The sequence below is a fragment of the Corylus avellana genome, chromosome ca3 (assembly GCF_901000735.1).
Source record: "Corylus avellana chromosome ca3, CavTom2PMs-1.0".
NCBI classification, from domain to species: domain Eukaryota; kingdom Viridiplantae; phylum Streptophyta; class Magnoliopsida; order Fagales; family Betulaceae; genus Corylus; species Corylus avellana.
In genome coordinates, this window is record NC_081543.1 from 364,045 (window position 1) to 380,007 (window position 15,963).

General features: G+C 32.8%; 1 protein-coding gene across 1 annotated transcript; it reads left to right on the forward strand.

Moving 5' to 3' along the window:
• The first annotated feature begins 11,266 nt into the window (after positions 1-11,266).
• On the forward strand, positions 11,267-13,941 carry LOC132175694 (transcription factor bHLH137). The gene is made up of 8 exons (XM_059587716.1): positions 11,267-11,747; positions 11,922-12,107; positions 12,248-12,313; positions 12,416-12,484; positions 12,589-12,672; positions 12,774-12,941; positions 13,098-13,225; positions 13,373-13,941. The coding sequence occupies exons 1-7, from the start codon at positions 11,367-11,369 to the stop codon at positions 13,188-13,190; spliced, it is 1,047 nt and encodes a 348-aa protein (XP_059443699.1). The 5' UTR covers positions 11,267-11,366; the 3' UTR covers positions 13,191-13,225; positions 13,373-13,941.
• Positions 13,942-15,963: the final 2,022 nt, after the last annotated feature.

The following is a 15,963-nucleotide window of genomic DNA, read 5'->3' on the forward strand; positions in this document are numbered from 1 at the left end:
TTTTTTTAAGTGTCTCTTCCTATATCTCTGTTCTCAATCTTCTAGGAACTCCATGATTGGTGAGAAGAAGAAGAGATAGAGGGGTTTAGGGTTTTGGAGGGGGGCGGGTGGGGTTGTGTGGGGCGGGACAGGGCATGTACCCGGTGATTTTAAAATCTCTTACCCACAACTCGTCTTGTGCCCCGCACAAGTAGTTAAAAACCTAACCCGGATCCGCAAATTTAATTCTAAAAACCGATCTTTGTGTGTGGGGCGGGGTGGGTGGGCTAAGTTTGGGCAGGTTTTGCCCACCCCTAACTATGTTAACTCGCAATATTGTTCTACTCAAAGGGAAACATTTTATATTTTAATTGAAATGGCCAAGGATAAAAGTACTATAGGTTCCAACAAAAGATTTAATCATTTAACTTACTATTTATTATTGGAAATTGTAAATTTAACCATTGAATTTATATTTTTACACTTGCTCTCATCTGTGGGCTTAAACTTCTCCTGAATAAGTGAAGCTCAATATGTGACATATATATTTAAAATGGAAAGTGAATTACAGAAATAGGGTATGAACTCAAAACTTCAACTTTGAAATTATATTCAATCATCACTTTGTCTAGCATAACAGGTTGTCCTATCCCAAGCTTGTGCGACATTTTTGTATTTTCTCAAATTTGTGATTGATTTGTAACTAATTTAGAATCTTTAAAACACTATTCTTGAAATGTCATGAACACATCTCACAGTTGTTTTGCGGTGCCACAAGCTGTCAACAATTATAGGCATATATGGATGTGGCACAAAGTCTCATCAGGGTCTGAAAATATTATTAATAGACTACAAATAAAACCTATAAGGGGTTAAAGTGGATTTTAAAATTTATTAATCACACAAATAATCATCAAATATATGGAAAGTGATAAATCAATTCATACAAAGATTTTGGTGATAAAGTTGAAATTTTTTGAATAACTCTTAAAAAGTAGAACTACTTTAAGGCAGCTAAACCAATAAAATTAATCAACTATAAAAAAATAAAACCTTTGTAATTGATACTCTTTTACATAAGACAAGCGACTCACTTGACTTTTACTACAGTAGCCCTCCCCATGGGCCAGGGGTGGCATTCAGGCTCTCTCTCTCGGGGTGGCCCGAAGGCAACTCCCACCTCAAAAAAAAAAAAATTAATTATTTTGAAATTATTTTATTTTATTTTATTTTTTCGTATGCATAAATATTTTTTGATATCAATTATTATTTTTATTTATTTTATAAATGAAAAGGTCTGATGTCACATTTTAAAAGGCAACATGTAAATAGTTAGACGTTACAGTAGCGCAGCCGCGCCTCTTCTATAAGGTGACATTTTTTAGGAAAACACCATTAACTAGTGATGTTTGAACAGTAAATGTCACTATTCCAAATTTCGTGAACCCCCTATATTTTGATGTTGTTGAAGTGTCGCGTTCTAGGTGTTTTGTTTTAAAAAGTGACTTTTTTTGGGTAAAAAACATCACTATATATTTTGGCCTCTTTTTTTTTTTTTTTTTTTTTTGTCTCTTCACTCCTCTGTTTCTCAAATCTTCTCTAGAGTCTATGATTGTGTGAGGAAAGAAAGAGAGATAGAGGGTTTTAGGGTTTTTTTTGTATGGGTGGGGCTGCAAGGTGACAGCGTAAAAAATCTGGATTTTAAAATCTCTTACCCACAACTCGTCTTGTGCCCCGCACAAGTAGTTAAAAACCTAACCCGGATCCGCAAATTTAATTCTAAAAACCGATCTTTGTGTGTGGGGCGGGGTGGGTGGGCTAAGTTTGGGCAGGTTTTGCCCACCCCTAACTATGTTAACTCGCAATATTGTTCTACTCAAAGGGAAACATTTTATATTTTAATTGAAATGGCCAAGGATAAAAGTACTATAGGTTCCAACAAAAGATTTAATCATTTAACTTACTATTTATTATTGGAAATTGTAAATTTAACCATTGAATTTATATTTTTACACTTGCTCTCATCTGTGGGCTTAAACTTCTCCTGAATAAGTGAAGCTCAATATGTGACATATATATTTAAAATGGAAAGTGAATTACAGAAATAGGGTATGAACTCAAAACTTCTACTTTGAAATTATATTCAATCACCACTTTGTCTAGCATAACAGGTTGTCCTATCCCTAGCTTGTAGCTGACATTTTTGTATTTTCTCAAATTTGTGATTGATTTGTAACTAATTTAGAATCTTTAAAACACTATTCTTGAAATGTCATGAACACATCTCACAGTTGTTTTGCGGTGCCACAAACTGTCAACAATTAGAGGCATATATGGATGTGGCACAAAGTCTCATAAGAGTCTGAAAATATTATAAATAGACTACAAATAAAACCTATAAGGGGTTAACATGGATTTTAAAATTTATTAATCACACAAACATTCACCAAATATATGAAAAGCGATAAATCAATCAATACAAAGATTTTGGTGACAAAGTTGAAACTTTTTTAAGAACTCTTCAAAAGTAAAACTACTTTAGAGCAGCCAAACCAAGGAAATTAACCAGCTATAAAAAAAATAAAGATTACAAAAAGTTCACTCATACAAAACCTTTGTAATTGATACTCTTTTACATAAGATAAGCAACTCACTTGACTTTTACTACAGTAGCCCTCCCCATGGGCCAGGGGTGGCCTTCAAGCTCTCTTTCTTGGCATGGCCCGAAGGCAACCCCCACCTCAGGGGTGGCTGCTAGATGCTAGCCACCCCTCAAAAAAAATTTTTTTAATTATTTTGAAATTATTTTATTTTATTTTATTTTTTGGTATGTATAAATATTTTTTGATATCAATTATTATTTTTATTTATTTTATGAATGAAAAGGTCTGATGTCACCTTTTAAAAGGCAACAGGTAAATAGTTATACGTTACTGTAGCACATCCTCTTCTATAAGGTGACATTTTTTAGGAAAACACCCTTAACTAGTGACATTTGAACAGTAAACATCACTATTCCAAATTTTGTAACCCCCTTATATTTTGATGTTGTTGAAGTGTCGCATTTTAAAAAGTGACGTTTTTTCGGTAAAAAATGTCACCATTAAGACGTCACTATTTTGGCCTCTTTTTATTTTTTTTTTAAGTCTCTTCAGATCTCCTCTCTTTCTCAAATCTTCTTTAGATCGAGTCTATGATTGCGTGAGAAAAGAAAGAGAGATAGAGGGTTTTAGGGGTTTTTTTTTATTTTTTTCTTTTGTGTGTGGGGCGGTGACGCTGCACCGCGGATTTTGTAAATCTCTTTAACAACCCGCCTTTACAGCCTGCATGGTTAAAACCTAACCCGTGACTGGCCACAGAATGACTTAAACCGTATTTGTTTGCAGGTATGGTACCGAAGCTGGCAGCCGCCGCAATTCTTCTTAACTATGTTAACTTGCAATATTGTTCCAAAACTTAAGCCAATATGAAAGGGTATGTTTAATAATTTAAATTAATATTCTAACATAATGCTAGTCACGATATGGGATTCGTTTGGTAAACGATTTCGTTTCGGTTTCAGTTCAATACTGTATCAAAAATTGATTGATGTTAAAAAAAAAAAAAGGTAAAAATGTTTTTTTTAAAAAAAAAATTGAAAAAAGTAATAATGTTTGTTATAAAAATGATTTTTTTTTTTGTTTTATAGTGATTTTTATTTGAATAATAATAAAATAAAATAAAATTGATGTGATATAAAAGATAAAAAAAATTAAAAAAATAAAAGAGTATGATGAATAGTATTATGCCGAAATTATGCCAAAACCGCGGTTGGGCACAAGCCACACAACCCGGACATAATTATTGCTAAATGATATATCACAACTAAAAACGTGAGTTTTCTTAGTTGACCACTTAGCTCGATCGAGGGAGTGCCTTTGCATTTCGTCGACTGTAATGAAACAAGACGATGAAAACAGAAACCGTGCATATATATATATATATATATATATATAGATGAAAAATCCGACACGATTCTGTTTCTCCCGAAGTAGTGAAGTTGAGAGAGAATACATGAAAATTTGCGCATACGTACGTACGTACGATCCAATGAAATGAAAGGCGTGTGTATAACACTGTACGCAAAACACGAGTATCGAAGGGATGGATAGATCCATACATAGTCCCACCGAAATAAGGACAACAAACAACCCGCCTTACGCGCGTGGCCGACTTGTCGCTCTCAAAAGATATGCTCCACAAACCCCTTTGAGCCTCGAGGAGGAGTTTTGTCTTCAATGCTGTACCATGCATGCATTAATAATATTGCATGCATGTACCTGGCCACCGCCCTTTTTCATCTCTTCAGCAATTCAACACTCGGCGACAAGATATCTTTCATTTCCTCTGGGCTCTGACCTTTTAATGAAGGAGGAGGAGATCAAAGGGAAAATGGAAACAAAAATCATAAGAAAAATGTGGTGAATATATTGCTAGTTGACAAGCTAGAATGTGAACAATTTCCATTAATATATATCATCTGGTGTTTATAATGTTGTTATATATTAATAGACCATTTCATGCGTGTATCACACCGGCCAATCTACACAAGTTCTTCTGTATGAGGACAACTCATTGTGCTCTTATTAGAATTGAATCAAAAATTTTAGAACACTCACTATTGAGCATTAATTGGCCGGGAAATGGGAGTAGTCGCACCACTACCGTACCCAATGGTTCTATTAGGGTGGTTAAGAAGATTTTTTTTTTTTTTTTTAACAAAAATAAAATGGGTTTGAAAAAAAAAATTGAGTTTTTTGGAGACTATTTTATTCTTCTAGAAATAGCTATTTTTCTATTTAGAAGAATACCCAAAAATAATGTACAACTAAATAAAGAAATGGGCCAAATGGCTATAGGCTATAATAGCCTATAGGAAATTAACTAGGAATATGCATTTTCGGCGTAACAAATTAATGTGATCTTCAATAATTCAAGAGTCATCGACAAGATATATATGAGAAGCCTTTCCTCTGGCCTAGCTGTACATGGACTTACTTTTAAAGGATCGAGGAGATCGAGGAGGAAAAAAGAAACAAAAATCAGAAGAAGAAAAAAAATGTGATAAATGCTAATTGACAAGAATGTATACAATTTCCACATATTTATGAGCATTCGCTGAGTGTCGGTACTTAGTGGGGTAGAATTTGATCGGTATGGGACTGAGTAGAATTGACTAGGGTATTCGTGTTTCTAAGCGAGTTTGGGTTCGGCTCGTATAAACTCGGTTTGAATAAAGCTTGACTCGCTTATTAAGCTCAACTCGTATATTTTTTTATTAAGACACAAATAACAATATAACCAATATTACTCAATAATAACAAATATATTAATATACCATATAACTTATTTATTTATTTATATATATATATATATATATATATATATATACATATATATATAATAATAATAATAAATATTTGATATAATCATTAATCATTATATCATATGGTATAATTATACAATTTATTGTGTAATTGTGCCATCAGCCATTTAATCAAAGCATTATTAGATACTTTATACTTAGAAAATGTGTATCACATGATCTTAGATGTAAGATAATATTATTATATTAATATGAATTGTGATTTGTGAGATAATAAGATGATATAATTTAAGTATGAGTGTATGACCATTAGAGCATTTGAAATTTAGGACTTAGGAGTTTGAGCATTACAATTAGATAATAAGTTCAATTCAAAAAAAAAAAAAGATAATAAGTTAACATGATAATAATTTAAATCATTAATCATATGATATAATTTAATGAGATCATATGATTAAATAATATCAAATTAAGTAATTGATATTGGATTCAACAATGTGTTACTTATACCTACAATTGAAGTATTAATATATTTTAAGATGGCTTCTTGAACCGTTTAAGAGTACTTAAAGTTTAAATTTATATAATAAAAAAACACATTAAATATAAGAACCAGCTTTTAGCTCGGCTCTACTTATTATGAGCTTGAGCTTGTTTTTTTGGCTCGTCTTTGAGCTCGAGTCGAGTAAAATTTAAACGAGTCGAACCCGAATAAGAAAAGTTTGCTCATGCTCGGCTCGTTTACACTCTAGAATTGGCCTTAGCTAACTATGAACATATAGGTTAATCATGCTTAATTATGGTCATATAGTCCCATGATGTTCCAAGTGACATTTATTATTTATAATGTCAAATCAGACTGGAATCTCCAATTAAGTTGGCAATTGAGAGAGCTATTGATAGGATTCTTGTGTACGAACAAATTATTAGACTATTCGAACACATGTTTAGATAGATAAGCCTCATCAAAATATCTCTGTTACGGTTAAAATTGGCTACAATTTGAACAAAAATTGCTATCAATCCCAATTCTGTTAAATGGCTTCATAAATATTTTTGGGCATGTTTGCCAAATGATTGGATTGGACCGGACCGGACCTAAAGACCTAAAAAATTCATCTCAAAATCAATTATAATATTTTTATTTTTTACTTCGTATCAGTTATTTTTTATCATTATTCAAATAAAAAAATTATTACAAAATAAATAAAAAAAATTACGTGTCAATTAAATTTACTGTTCATTCACTTTTTTAAGTCATTTGCTAAACTATTGTTAAAATTCAAAAGGCCATAATTACTAGCACGATAGAATGGTACTAGGAGCGCAAATTAAGGTGTCATATATGTACTAGAATTGACTTTGTAGTCTGTATATAGCCAGCTAGCTATGAATAGGTTAATTATGATTTTGGTCTATAGTCATTGGTTGCATTACTTGCATAGGCCTTGTTTGCCAATGAATATGCCAAAATTTCAACCTTTTTAACTCTTCAAATTCCTAAGGGCCATATATCTAATCGTGTTACTCGTGTATTTATTGTCAAGTTAATTACCTTGCCAAGCCATTTAATTTTTTAAAATTTATACATTACCTTTTTTTTTTCTTTTTGTTCCTATCCATAACTTTTTTTTTTTTTTTTCTTTTCTTTTTGACTCCTCATAAATTGAATATATATATATATATATATATTTTGGGTGCTGCTTTTGATGGCAGCACACAAAGCCCCCGAAAGATACCTTACGATCAGTGAACGACACTTTCATGCACAGAGAGGTCTGAATCGTACGTATTAAACGACAACGAGGGGCCGAGGGGCCGAGGGGCCTCCACGCGTACACGTGTCATATCAGTCTGCCCATGTTAATTTACCTTTATACACTCATGGTAACCTCCATCAGTCTCTCGCTCTTATTCTCATAAAACAATTTTGAGAGGAGAAGAGAGTAGATCTCCTTTCCCTTTTTTTTTTTTTTTACTTTCCGATCTTACCCTCTTTTTTTTTTCTTTTTTTTTTTTTTAAAAAAAATCTTTTTATTTTTTTTATATGTTTGTAAGTGTTTTTTGACCAGATTAACAACTTTGGCCTCTCTGTTATGCGTCCGTCCATCTTTTATCATGTTAGGTTGTTCATCTCATCTTTGACCGCTACTGCTGCTTGCTGATTGTTTGTTTGTAATTTTGTTTTGAATAAGTGGTTTATTCTCTTTAAACCTGTCTTCATGAATAAGCATAAATAATTAGGTGTTAGAGATTATTTCTCACGGCCTGGATAATTAGGTGTAAGGGGTCAGTTCAAATAAATTTTGTTAGAAAATTTGGCTACCCATGTCTTAGATCTAGTCTGCTCGGAGCAGGTTTGCTCTTTAACTGTCTTTGTACATGAGTTAACGAAAAATTGAAGTCATAAATAACACCTTATTGTAAGAATTTTTGTTTGTATCTATGACTTTGTAACCTCATAGTATGTGACTATAATTTTTGCAGAGTTTATTATTCAATTTTCTCACTAATACGTCAGTTTTAACTAATTTTTAATCCCTTTTATAATTTATAAATAATTATAACATACAAATATATTTTTGAACATTACTCATTTCACCAATTGAAATCATCTTTTAGATTTTTTTTTCCTTCATGTTTTTACCTCTTTCTTTAGATTTAAAAGTCAGATACGAGAATAGAAAAAATTTAATAGCTCAAAAAGTATATTTAAGAAATAAAAATTATATTGTTATCCCACAATTAGAGACGAAAACCAAAAGTTTAAATGGGGGGAATTAAAAAAAAAATGGGGTAAAAGATTAATTATTTCGAGGGTTCAACCTATAAAAAAGGGGCACACTAGCCCGGGGTGCATGGATTCGCCCCTGTTCATAACTATTCTATAATACTGACATGTATGAAAATTTTACCCAACCTTTAAATTTTTTTTTTTTTAATAAGACTAATTAAAAAATTAGTTGAAACTTTCATTTAATTGATCATATTGCATGGCTAACGGCACTAGATTCAAATCCATACGTATGTTGTGAATTGTGTTATTTGTCTCTATATATGCTATATGTAGATATTGGTGATCATGTGTATATATATATATATATATATATATATATATATTACGGATTCAACGAGGTGCATGAATCAATTATGAGCGAATTGGTGATATATTTGAATTGGAATTATGATAACGGTATATATATAAAAGTATATGTGAGTATCGTTATCATGAAAAGGCCAAAGAATTTAAAACCTAATAAAGAAAGATTAATGTTATATATTACATTTTTATCTTACAATTAAAGATTTGGTTTAGTTGTTTTTGGTTTGAGGGCAATTGGCACCACATACATTAATTTTAACTGTAAAATAAAGAGGATCCTATTTTGGGAAGTTAGGGTTTTGTATAATATTTTCCGGCCTCCTCTTCACTTTAATTTGCAAGTCCCTTGAGGGACTAGAAAAGGTAAACAGAGATGATGTGGTAGACAAGCTTAACAAAAAGATGGGCATTTAAGTAATTGTACGTAATTCTGTGGGAGAGGTGATGCCGTGATGGCCATTTTGCAAACTCCAAGAAAAAATATTACTGATCCAGTTGCTATAAAATCTATTGTTGCTTTATGGGCAATATATAGGCTGTGTTTGCCAAAAGGCTGGACCAGACCAAGTCTCATTCCTAAAAAATTATTCTTAAAATTAACTACAACATTTTTATTTTTTATATCACAACAATCACTTTTTATTACTATTCAAATAAAAAAAATCAATACAAAACAAATTTTTTTACTTTTTTATACAAAATATTCTTACTTTTTTCTCTCATATCAATCAAATATACTACAGTACTGTTCCACTCTCTTTTTCCATTCCCTTGCCAAACACAGTCATAGTATTTGCTAAAGAGATGGAGTTGTAATAGAATAAGGTGGAATCCGAAAGAGATGCACTACTAGTGGTGCATGCTTTAAGAAATGATGGCGCGTAAAAATTGGTGTCATTATGGCCAATTATTTAACGATGCTCGCATTGTGCTATAATCATTTCAACAATGAAGTTTCTCATGTTAGATGGGAGGTGAACAGAGTGACTCATAGGCTAGCAAAAAATGCACCCTCCTTTATGGATGAAGTGATTCACATAAAAAAAAACCCTTTGTTAATGGTATTGTAATAGCCATACGCGATGTTAAGAAGTTTGTCATTAATAAATAAATAAATAAAGAAAGCTAATATGCTATTTAGAAGCTTAATTGTAGAAAGAGGACAAACTAATTAAGCTTCCTCTCTCCAATATCGGGCTGTCAAATCTATAGTACTGGACTCGAGTTGGGCCAAGCTTGGAAAATGAGGGAGGGAGCAATGCTTTATCCATATAAGCTGTGTTTGCCAATAGTTTGAAAAAAAAAAAAGAAAAAAAAAAAGTGGTCTAAAATTGTAATAAGATTTGATTGATGTGTGAAAAAAATAAGAATGCTTAATATGAAAAAGTGAAAAAAAATAAATAAATGTTTTGTAGTAATTTTGTTATTTGAATAGTAATAAAATGTGATTGATGTAACGTATAAAATATAAATGCTAGAATTGAATTTGAGATGAATAGTTTTAAGGTTTTTTTTTTTTTTTTTTAAATCCATAACCATAAGCAAACATAGCCATATCTCAGAGCTCTTGGCATGAGTATGGGAGAGATGCTTCCAAAAAGCTCACTCCCTCTCCCAATATAAAAGAAGAAACAGAAATTTGCATCAATCAAAGGTCTGGCCAGAATTATGAAATACCTATGAACCATCCCAATCCATCAGCAAGGGAAGGGAAGAAAATAATTATAAAACGTGATAAGGGTTTTCACAAGCTGGTGAAGAACACCCAAATCAAATAATTTATTTCAGCCGCTTTTAATTAATCACTGATCCAATAGCAGAGAAAAGAGGAGGGAGATATCAAAGGTCTGGCCAGAATTATGAAATACCTATGAACCATCCCATCAGCAAGGGAAGGGAAGAAAATAATTATAAAACGTGATAAGGGTTTTCACAAGCTGGTGGAAAACACCCAAATCAAATAATTTATTTCAGCCTCTTTTAATTAATCACTGATCCAATAGCAGAGAAAAGAGGAGGGAGATATTAATTGTCCTCTCTCTCTCTTTTTTTTTTTTTTTTTTTTTCTCTCTCTCTATTGACAGTGACCTTTTTATCTTTTGATGGTACCCATCGGGTGCTTTAAATTACAGCCCCAGGATGCTTCCTGATAATTTTTAGGAGCATTTTCATTTTCTCGACAAGAATCCAATTAATATTGTAGCATACAGAGATGTGTCTTGGACAGCTATACTTTTGATGAAAAAATGGCCTCTTAATTATGTTAATGCAAAGCCCATATTAGCCTGTTTTAGCAAGGTTTGAAGTTTCCCATTTACAAGAAAGAGGAGCCTGCAACTGATTGCTATGAACTAAAATTATATGCATTCAGCAGAAGCATAAGTAGATTATATTTGATACTACACCTAGGGCAGGTTTAAGAGAAAGTATATGGTAACTGGATTAGCACTTTGTTTTGGTAGTTTTCCAAATCACCATTTGAGAAAATAAGAAAAAGAATGGGCTTCTTATCCTCAAGGAAATGAAGTCTTGGATCTTTGATATCCCCACATTCCCCTGCAACTATAGATTGGTTTTGTGTCCCCTTTTTTTGTGCTTTTTTTTATTTTTTTTATTTTTTTTTATAGGTGGGTGTTGTGAGTGGGGACACTCATTTAAGAAGGAGAGATAATTGCTGAGATAAGACCAGTCAAATGTACAGACACTTGCATGCGAATGAACTACCAAAGAGTTTAACCTTTTATTACTTTTTCTCTCTCTTCTGATCTTTATATATATAAATAAACCTTGCCTCTTAGTATGCCAGACTCGGACGACTTTTCTTGACTGCTACCTCTGCCTCCCTTCAATTGTCATCTGCCAAGCTTTCTCTTCAATCACTTTCTTCATAATTTCCATTTCCAATTTCAGGGCTCTTAAATGGCAGCCTTTTCATACCAACACCACCCTTTTCCAATTGAATCAATTTTCTTGCCAAACACCCCGGTCCCTATTAAGATGTCTAGCTTTATGGAAGAAAATATCAACACTAGCAATTTCTCTCAATTTTATCCACTTGAACCTATACAAGAGATTCCTGTTGATGTTAGAATCCATGAAAGTAGCTGTCTTGACCACGCCTCAAAGGTTGCTTTTAGTGATAATAAGCCTTCTCTGGCAAAAAAACAAAGTACAGAGTCCTCAGCAGTGGTGGATAAGCTTGACAGTGGCGAGCAGGTTACTCAGAAGGTGACTTCCATTATTGAGAAGAAGAGGAAGAACAGAAATGGGGTTTCGGCCATGACTTGTGCTCAATCTAAGGTAGGCCCCAACAAATTATTCATAGCAAAACAGTGTATATATATATGATATACATATAATTTCAATTATTGCTCATGTGGGTTCTGATTGTTGTTCAAGATTTTGAATCTTTGGATCCTATTTTGTTAATCAAACTGGATTTTGATCTTTACTATATGCTCCTCATTTTATTAGGATCCGACAGAAGGGAAAAACAAGAAACAAAAGAAATGCAATGGTGCCCTGAAAGAAGGAGAAGAGAAGAAGCCTAAACCTGAAAAGAAAGATCAGAAGAAATTTCCTGAAGAGCCTCCAACAGGTTACATCCATGTAAGAGCAAGGAGGGGCCAGGCAACAGATAGTCACAGCCTTGCAGAAAGGGTACAAGTCATTCTTAAACACCCCCTGGAGATTGCCAACTTTATGATATCCCCACGCATAAAAAATAGAAAGAAAAAAAAATGGCAAAATTTTGTTATGACCACACATATATATACGTCTCATTGTAAATTGGTTTTCAGGTAAGAAGAGAGAAAATAAGCCAGAGGCTAAAGATCTTACAACGACTAGTTCCTGGCTGTGAGAAGGTGGATTTCAGTTCTTTGTCTTCATTTCAATCTTTCCTTCTCCTTTATATATATATGAGAAATATTTTCCTGACAACTTCATGTGTTTTGGTTTGAGAAAAGGTAGCTGGAAAGGCCCTCATGTTGGATGAGATAATCAATTATGTTCAGTCCCTACAAAATCAAGTGGAGGTAACACCGAACCGAATTTTCTTGCTATATATATATATTCACTAACTAATACCATGAAGAAAAAAAAAAAACATAAACTGATGATGTCTTTGTCATTTTACCAGTTCCTTTCAATGAAGCTTGCTTCTGTGAATCCCATGTTCTATGACTTTGGAATGGACCTAGATGGACTCATGGCCAGGCCAGAGGTATGAAAATCTAGCCTTTCAATATTAATGGATTAACGATTACCCAATTTCCTCCATTAGAGCTGATGAGATTTTCCTGTTTGTCATGAATTTTGATTCAGAGTTTGACTAGCATGGCATCAGCACTGCCATCTGTGGCACAATGCAGCCCCTCCCAGCTCACAGGTTTTGCTGATACAACCACCCCCACCGCCTTTACAACAGCAAATAACTATCCTATTCTGAACAATTCTACAGCTTCAATTTTACTCCAAAATGGCCTCACTCAGGTACATTTTTTACTTGGAAAGTTGATTAATTATAATAAAGAAAATTATATATATATATATATATATATATATATATATAATAAAATAAAAAAACCACTTTTTCTTTTTTTTTTTAATGTTTTTTTTTCCTAACAATGACAAACACATCATTTTCAGGATATCGCTAGTGTATTTTGTGATCATGTGGAAGACCAAAGACAAAAGTTTCTTAATCCATCTGGGTTCAGCAACTTGTGTTTCTTCCAATAATGTAAAAAAACATAGCAGCTGCCCTACAACAATCGGTATGCCCTCAAATCCTGTCTCACATAAAATATTATAATGAATGAAAATAAAGGCAATAATAAATCAAATATTTCTATATATTTGCAATATTATATTTATACATATATCTTGACTTTTGCTCATTTTTGTGGATTTATCTTTTCCAGATAGTGAAGAAAATCCAAAGTAGTGCCAAAACCGGGGGAAGAAATATGCAAGCTTCTTCTTTTCTTGATCAGCATCAGTTCCAAAGGAGGGCCCTTGTTCACCCAAAAGTTCTTGCTCCATGTCGATTAGATTAAAGTGATGTCTGAAGATGAATAAAGGGTAGCAAAATCAATGGACGATCGAAGAAGGTGAAGGACATATACAACCGACAAAATAAGACCAGATCTTTTATAGATCCTTAATCTGCTCCTGTCTATTAATTCGATTCCCCCCAACTCTCTCATGCATAGATTCCAAGAGCTTGTGGTGGTTACGCTAGAGACATCAGAAAAAAAAAAATATATATATATATATATAAAATAAACAATTGTTTGTCATTAAAGTGATTCTTGTGGGTTACATTTATTCGGTTATTACAGTTACTTTTACCGTTATCTCTGTTCCTGTTGCATTGACATGACTGGGATAGGCATTTATTGGTGGAATCTTCTGCGTCGGTGAATTCCCCCTACCCATCTATGTAACCGTTGTGGAAAGGAGCATCTATTAAATACCTTCTTTTTCCTTAGTACTGTGAATGACATGCAGCCATTCCTTTCATTTGGTTTTTCTCTTGTAACTTGTGCTACTACTGCTAACAAAGAACTGCCGCTTCCAAGTAAAAAAACAGAGTTTTTGGAGCACAATTTTCATTAGAGATGAGGAAATTCAACTTATATCTGGCATTTATGAGTAGATGCCATCGTTATGGATCGCTTTAGAATTTTTTTAAAATTTGAGATTCTCAAATTCATAAATTTTAGCTGTTCATCTCATCTAAACGTCTAAAATAAGTTATATTTAAGTATTTAATAAGGAAACATGACTTATTAAATTCATTGAGAGTAACTTATTCATTAAATGCCGAAACATGACTTATTTTAAACTCTTAAATGAGATGAACAGCTGATATTTATAAATTTGAGAATCTCAAATTAAATAGAATTCTAGGAAATCTTAATCTCCAAAGTTATGTGTCGATCACCAAATCTTTTATTCACCATCTCAACTTGCATTCTTAATTTGTTGTTGCCTCTGCATTTGCACTAACGACACTAATTACTATCTCTTCCTACGATTTTAAGCATAATTCTTTAACCATTAAGACCCGTTATCAAATTGTAAGTCTATGGAGACCACGTTACGGGTCTCTTTCTAAAATGTATTGGTACGACAATGGTGGTTGAGGGTGACAAGACCTCAAAATGTATGAGAAGATTATAGTTATTTGGTGAGTGCAAAGAACTTGATAAATGTAATGTGTATTACTATGATATTTGTCCTAAATAATATTGGTAAAATAAAGGGCAATGAATTCAATATGAACATATATATTTCAATTGCTTGATATGATAAAAAGTATCAATACATCAAGGAGGTAGTCAGACAAGAGAGGGGGTCCGTGCTTCTTTCAAACACCATTAATTATTTGACACAATTAAACACAAACACCCACGAATACTCCTTTTTCCCCCAACATATAGAGGGGAAAAAATAAAGATAGAAAGTTTATTTTAAGCTGCCACAGTAGATAATGACAGTCCATGTGAGTTTTATGTTCCACCCTTTTTTTAACATTTGACCCACATGTTTCGATGTCCTGACAAATCAATTGGACCATCATTTGCATGTATGCCCTTCAATTTGGAGACATGTATGCTAATTTATATATCTTGGTTTCTTTTATATCCTGTCCAAAAAAAAAAAAATGTTCAATCTTTGCTTATTGCAATGTCCAGTCCCATCTCTTGCACAGGTTGATCCGATTGTCCGCTATCTTTGTTAAATTGTTTACTTTTTGTTCTCAAGACAAAAATATTAACAAATAATCTAAAACACAAAATATCTTGTGTCTTACAAAAGCTTTGAGAAGTGGGTGCCGACTGTGTTAAATTGTTCATAAAAGGTAAGGGATAATCTATAGATATAATATATTGACGACTCAACCTTTAAAATTGTATTTTTTTTTAAAAAAAAAATTATTATTATTTCTTTAATCATGACTAATCAATAGATCTAAACCATTTCTCATTTGCCGACTGATAACTGGATTGCAATAGAACACATATCTAGAAAAGTAACAGTAGTATTCTTAGCAACATATTCTTAAATGATGTAACCATGCTTTGTAGCGTACCAACTCATCATATTGTTCTTTAGGGTCCCCCATGTTTTTCTCTTTCAAACTAATTAAATTTTTTTAGGGGGGGGTCCTCATGCTGATTAAATAGTCACGTAATGTCATTGTCTCTATTATGCAAGGATAAACATATCACTTCCCATCTTCTAACCATCAATCTACTTTTATTACTCTAGATCTGGGCCGAAATACTAATTGAGCCTAAAAATAGAAGGATAAAATTTTAAACTGGGTTAAAAAAATTTCTCCAACTCACTCTATTATACTAATATGTGTATAAAATGCATGTAATGACCCTTTATTCTTGAAGGGCCAAGGGATGTTTGCATAAGGGAGAGGGGGGCCACGATATCCCATGAATTCGAATTCCCCTCCCTAACCAACCAAGCGCGAGAAAACACTCTATAAAGA

Excerpts from the sequence above, each read along its gene's own strand:
- LOC132175694 (XM_059587716.1), top strand. The coding sequence starts at position 11,367 with ATGGCAGCCTTTTCATACCAACACCACCCTTTTCCAATTGAATCAATT. Across the intron at positions 12,108-12,247 it reads GTCACAGCCTTGCAGAAAGG|GTAAGAAGAGAGAAAATAAG; the intron begins GTACAAGTCATT and ends ATTGGTTTTCAG. Across the intron at positions 12,314-12,415 it reads TAGTTCCTGGCTGTGAGAAG|GTAGCTGGAAAGGCCCTCAT; the intron begins GTGGATTTCAGT and ends GTTTGAGAAAAG.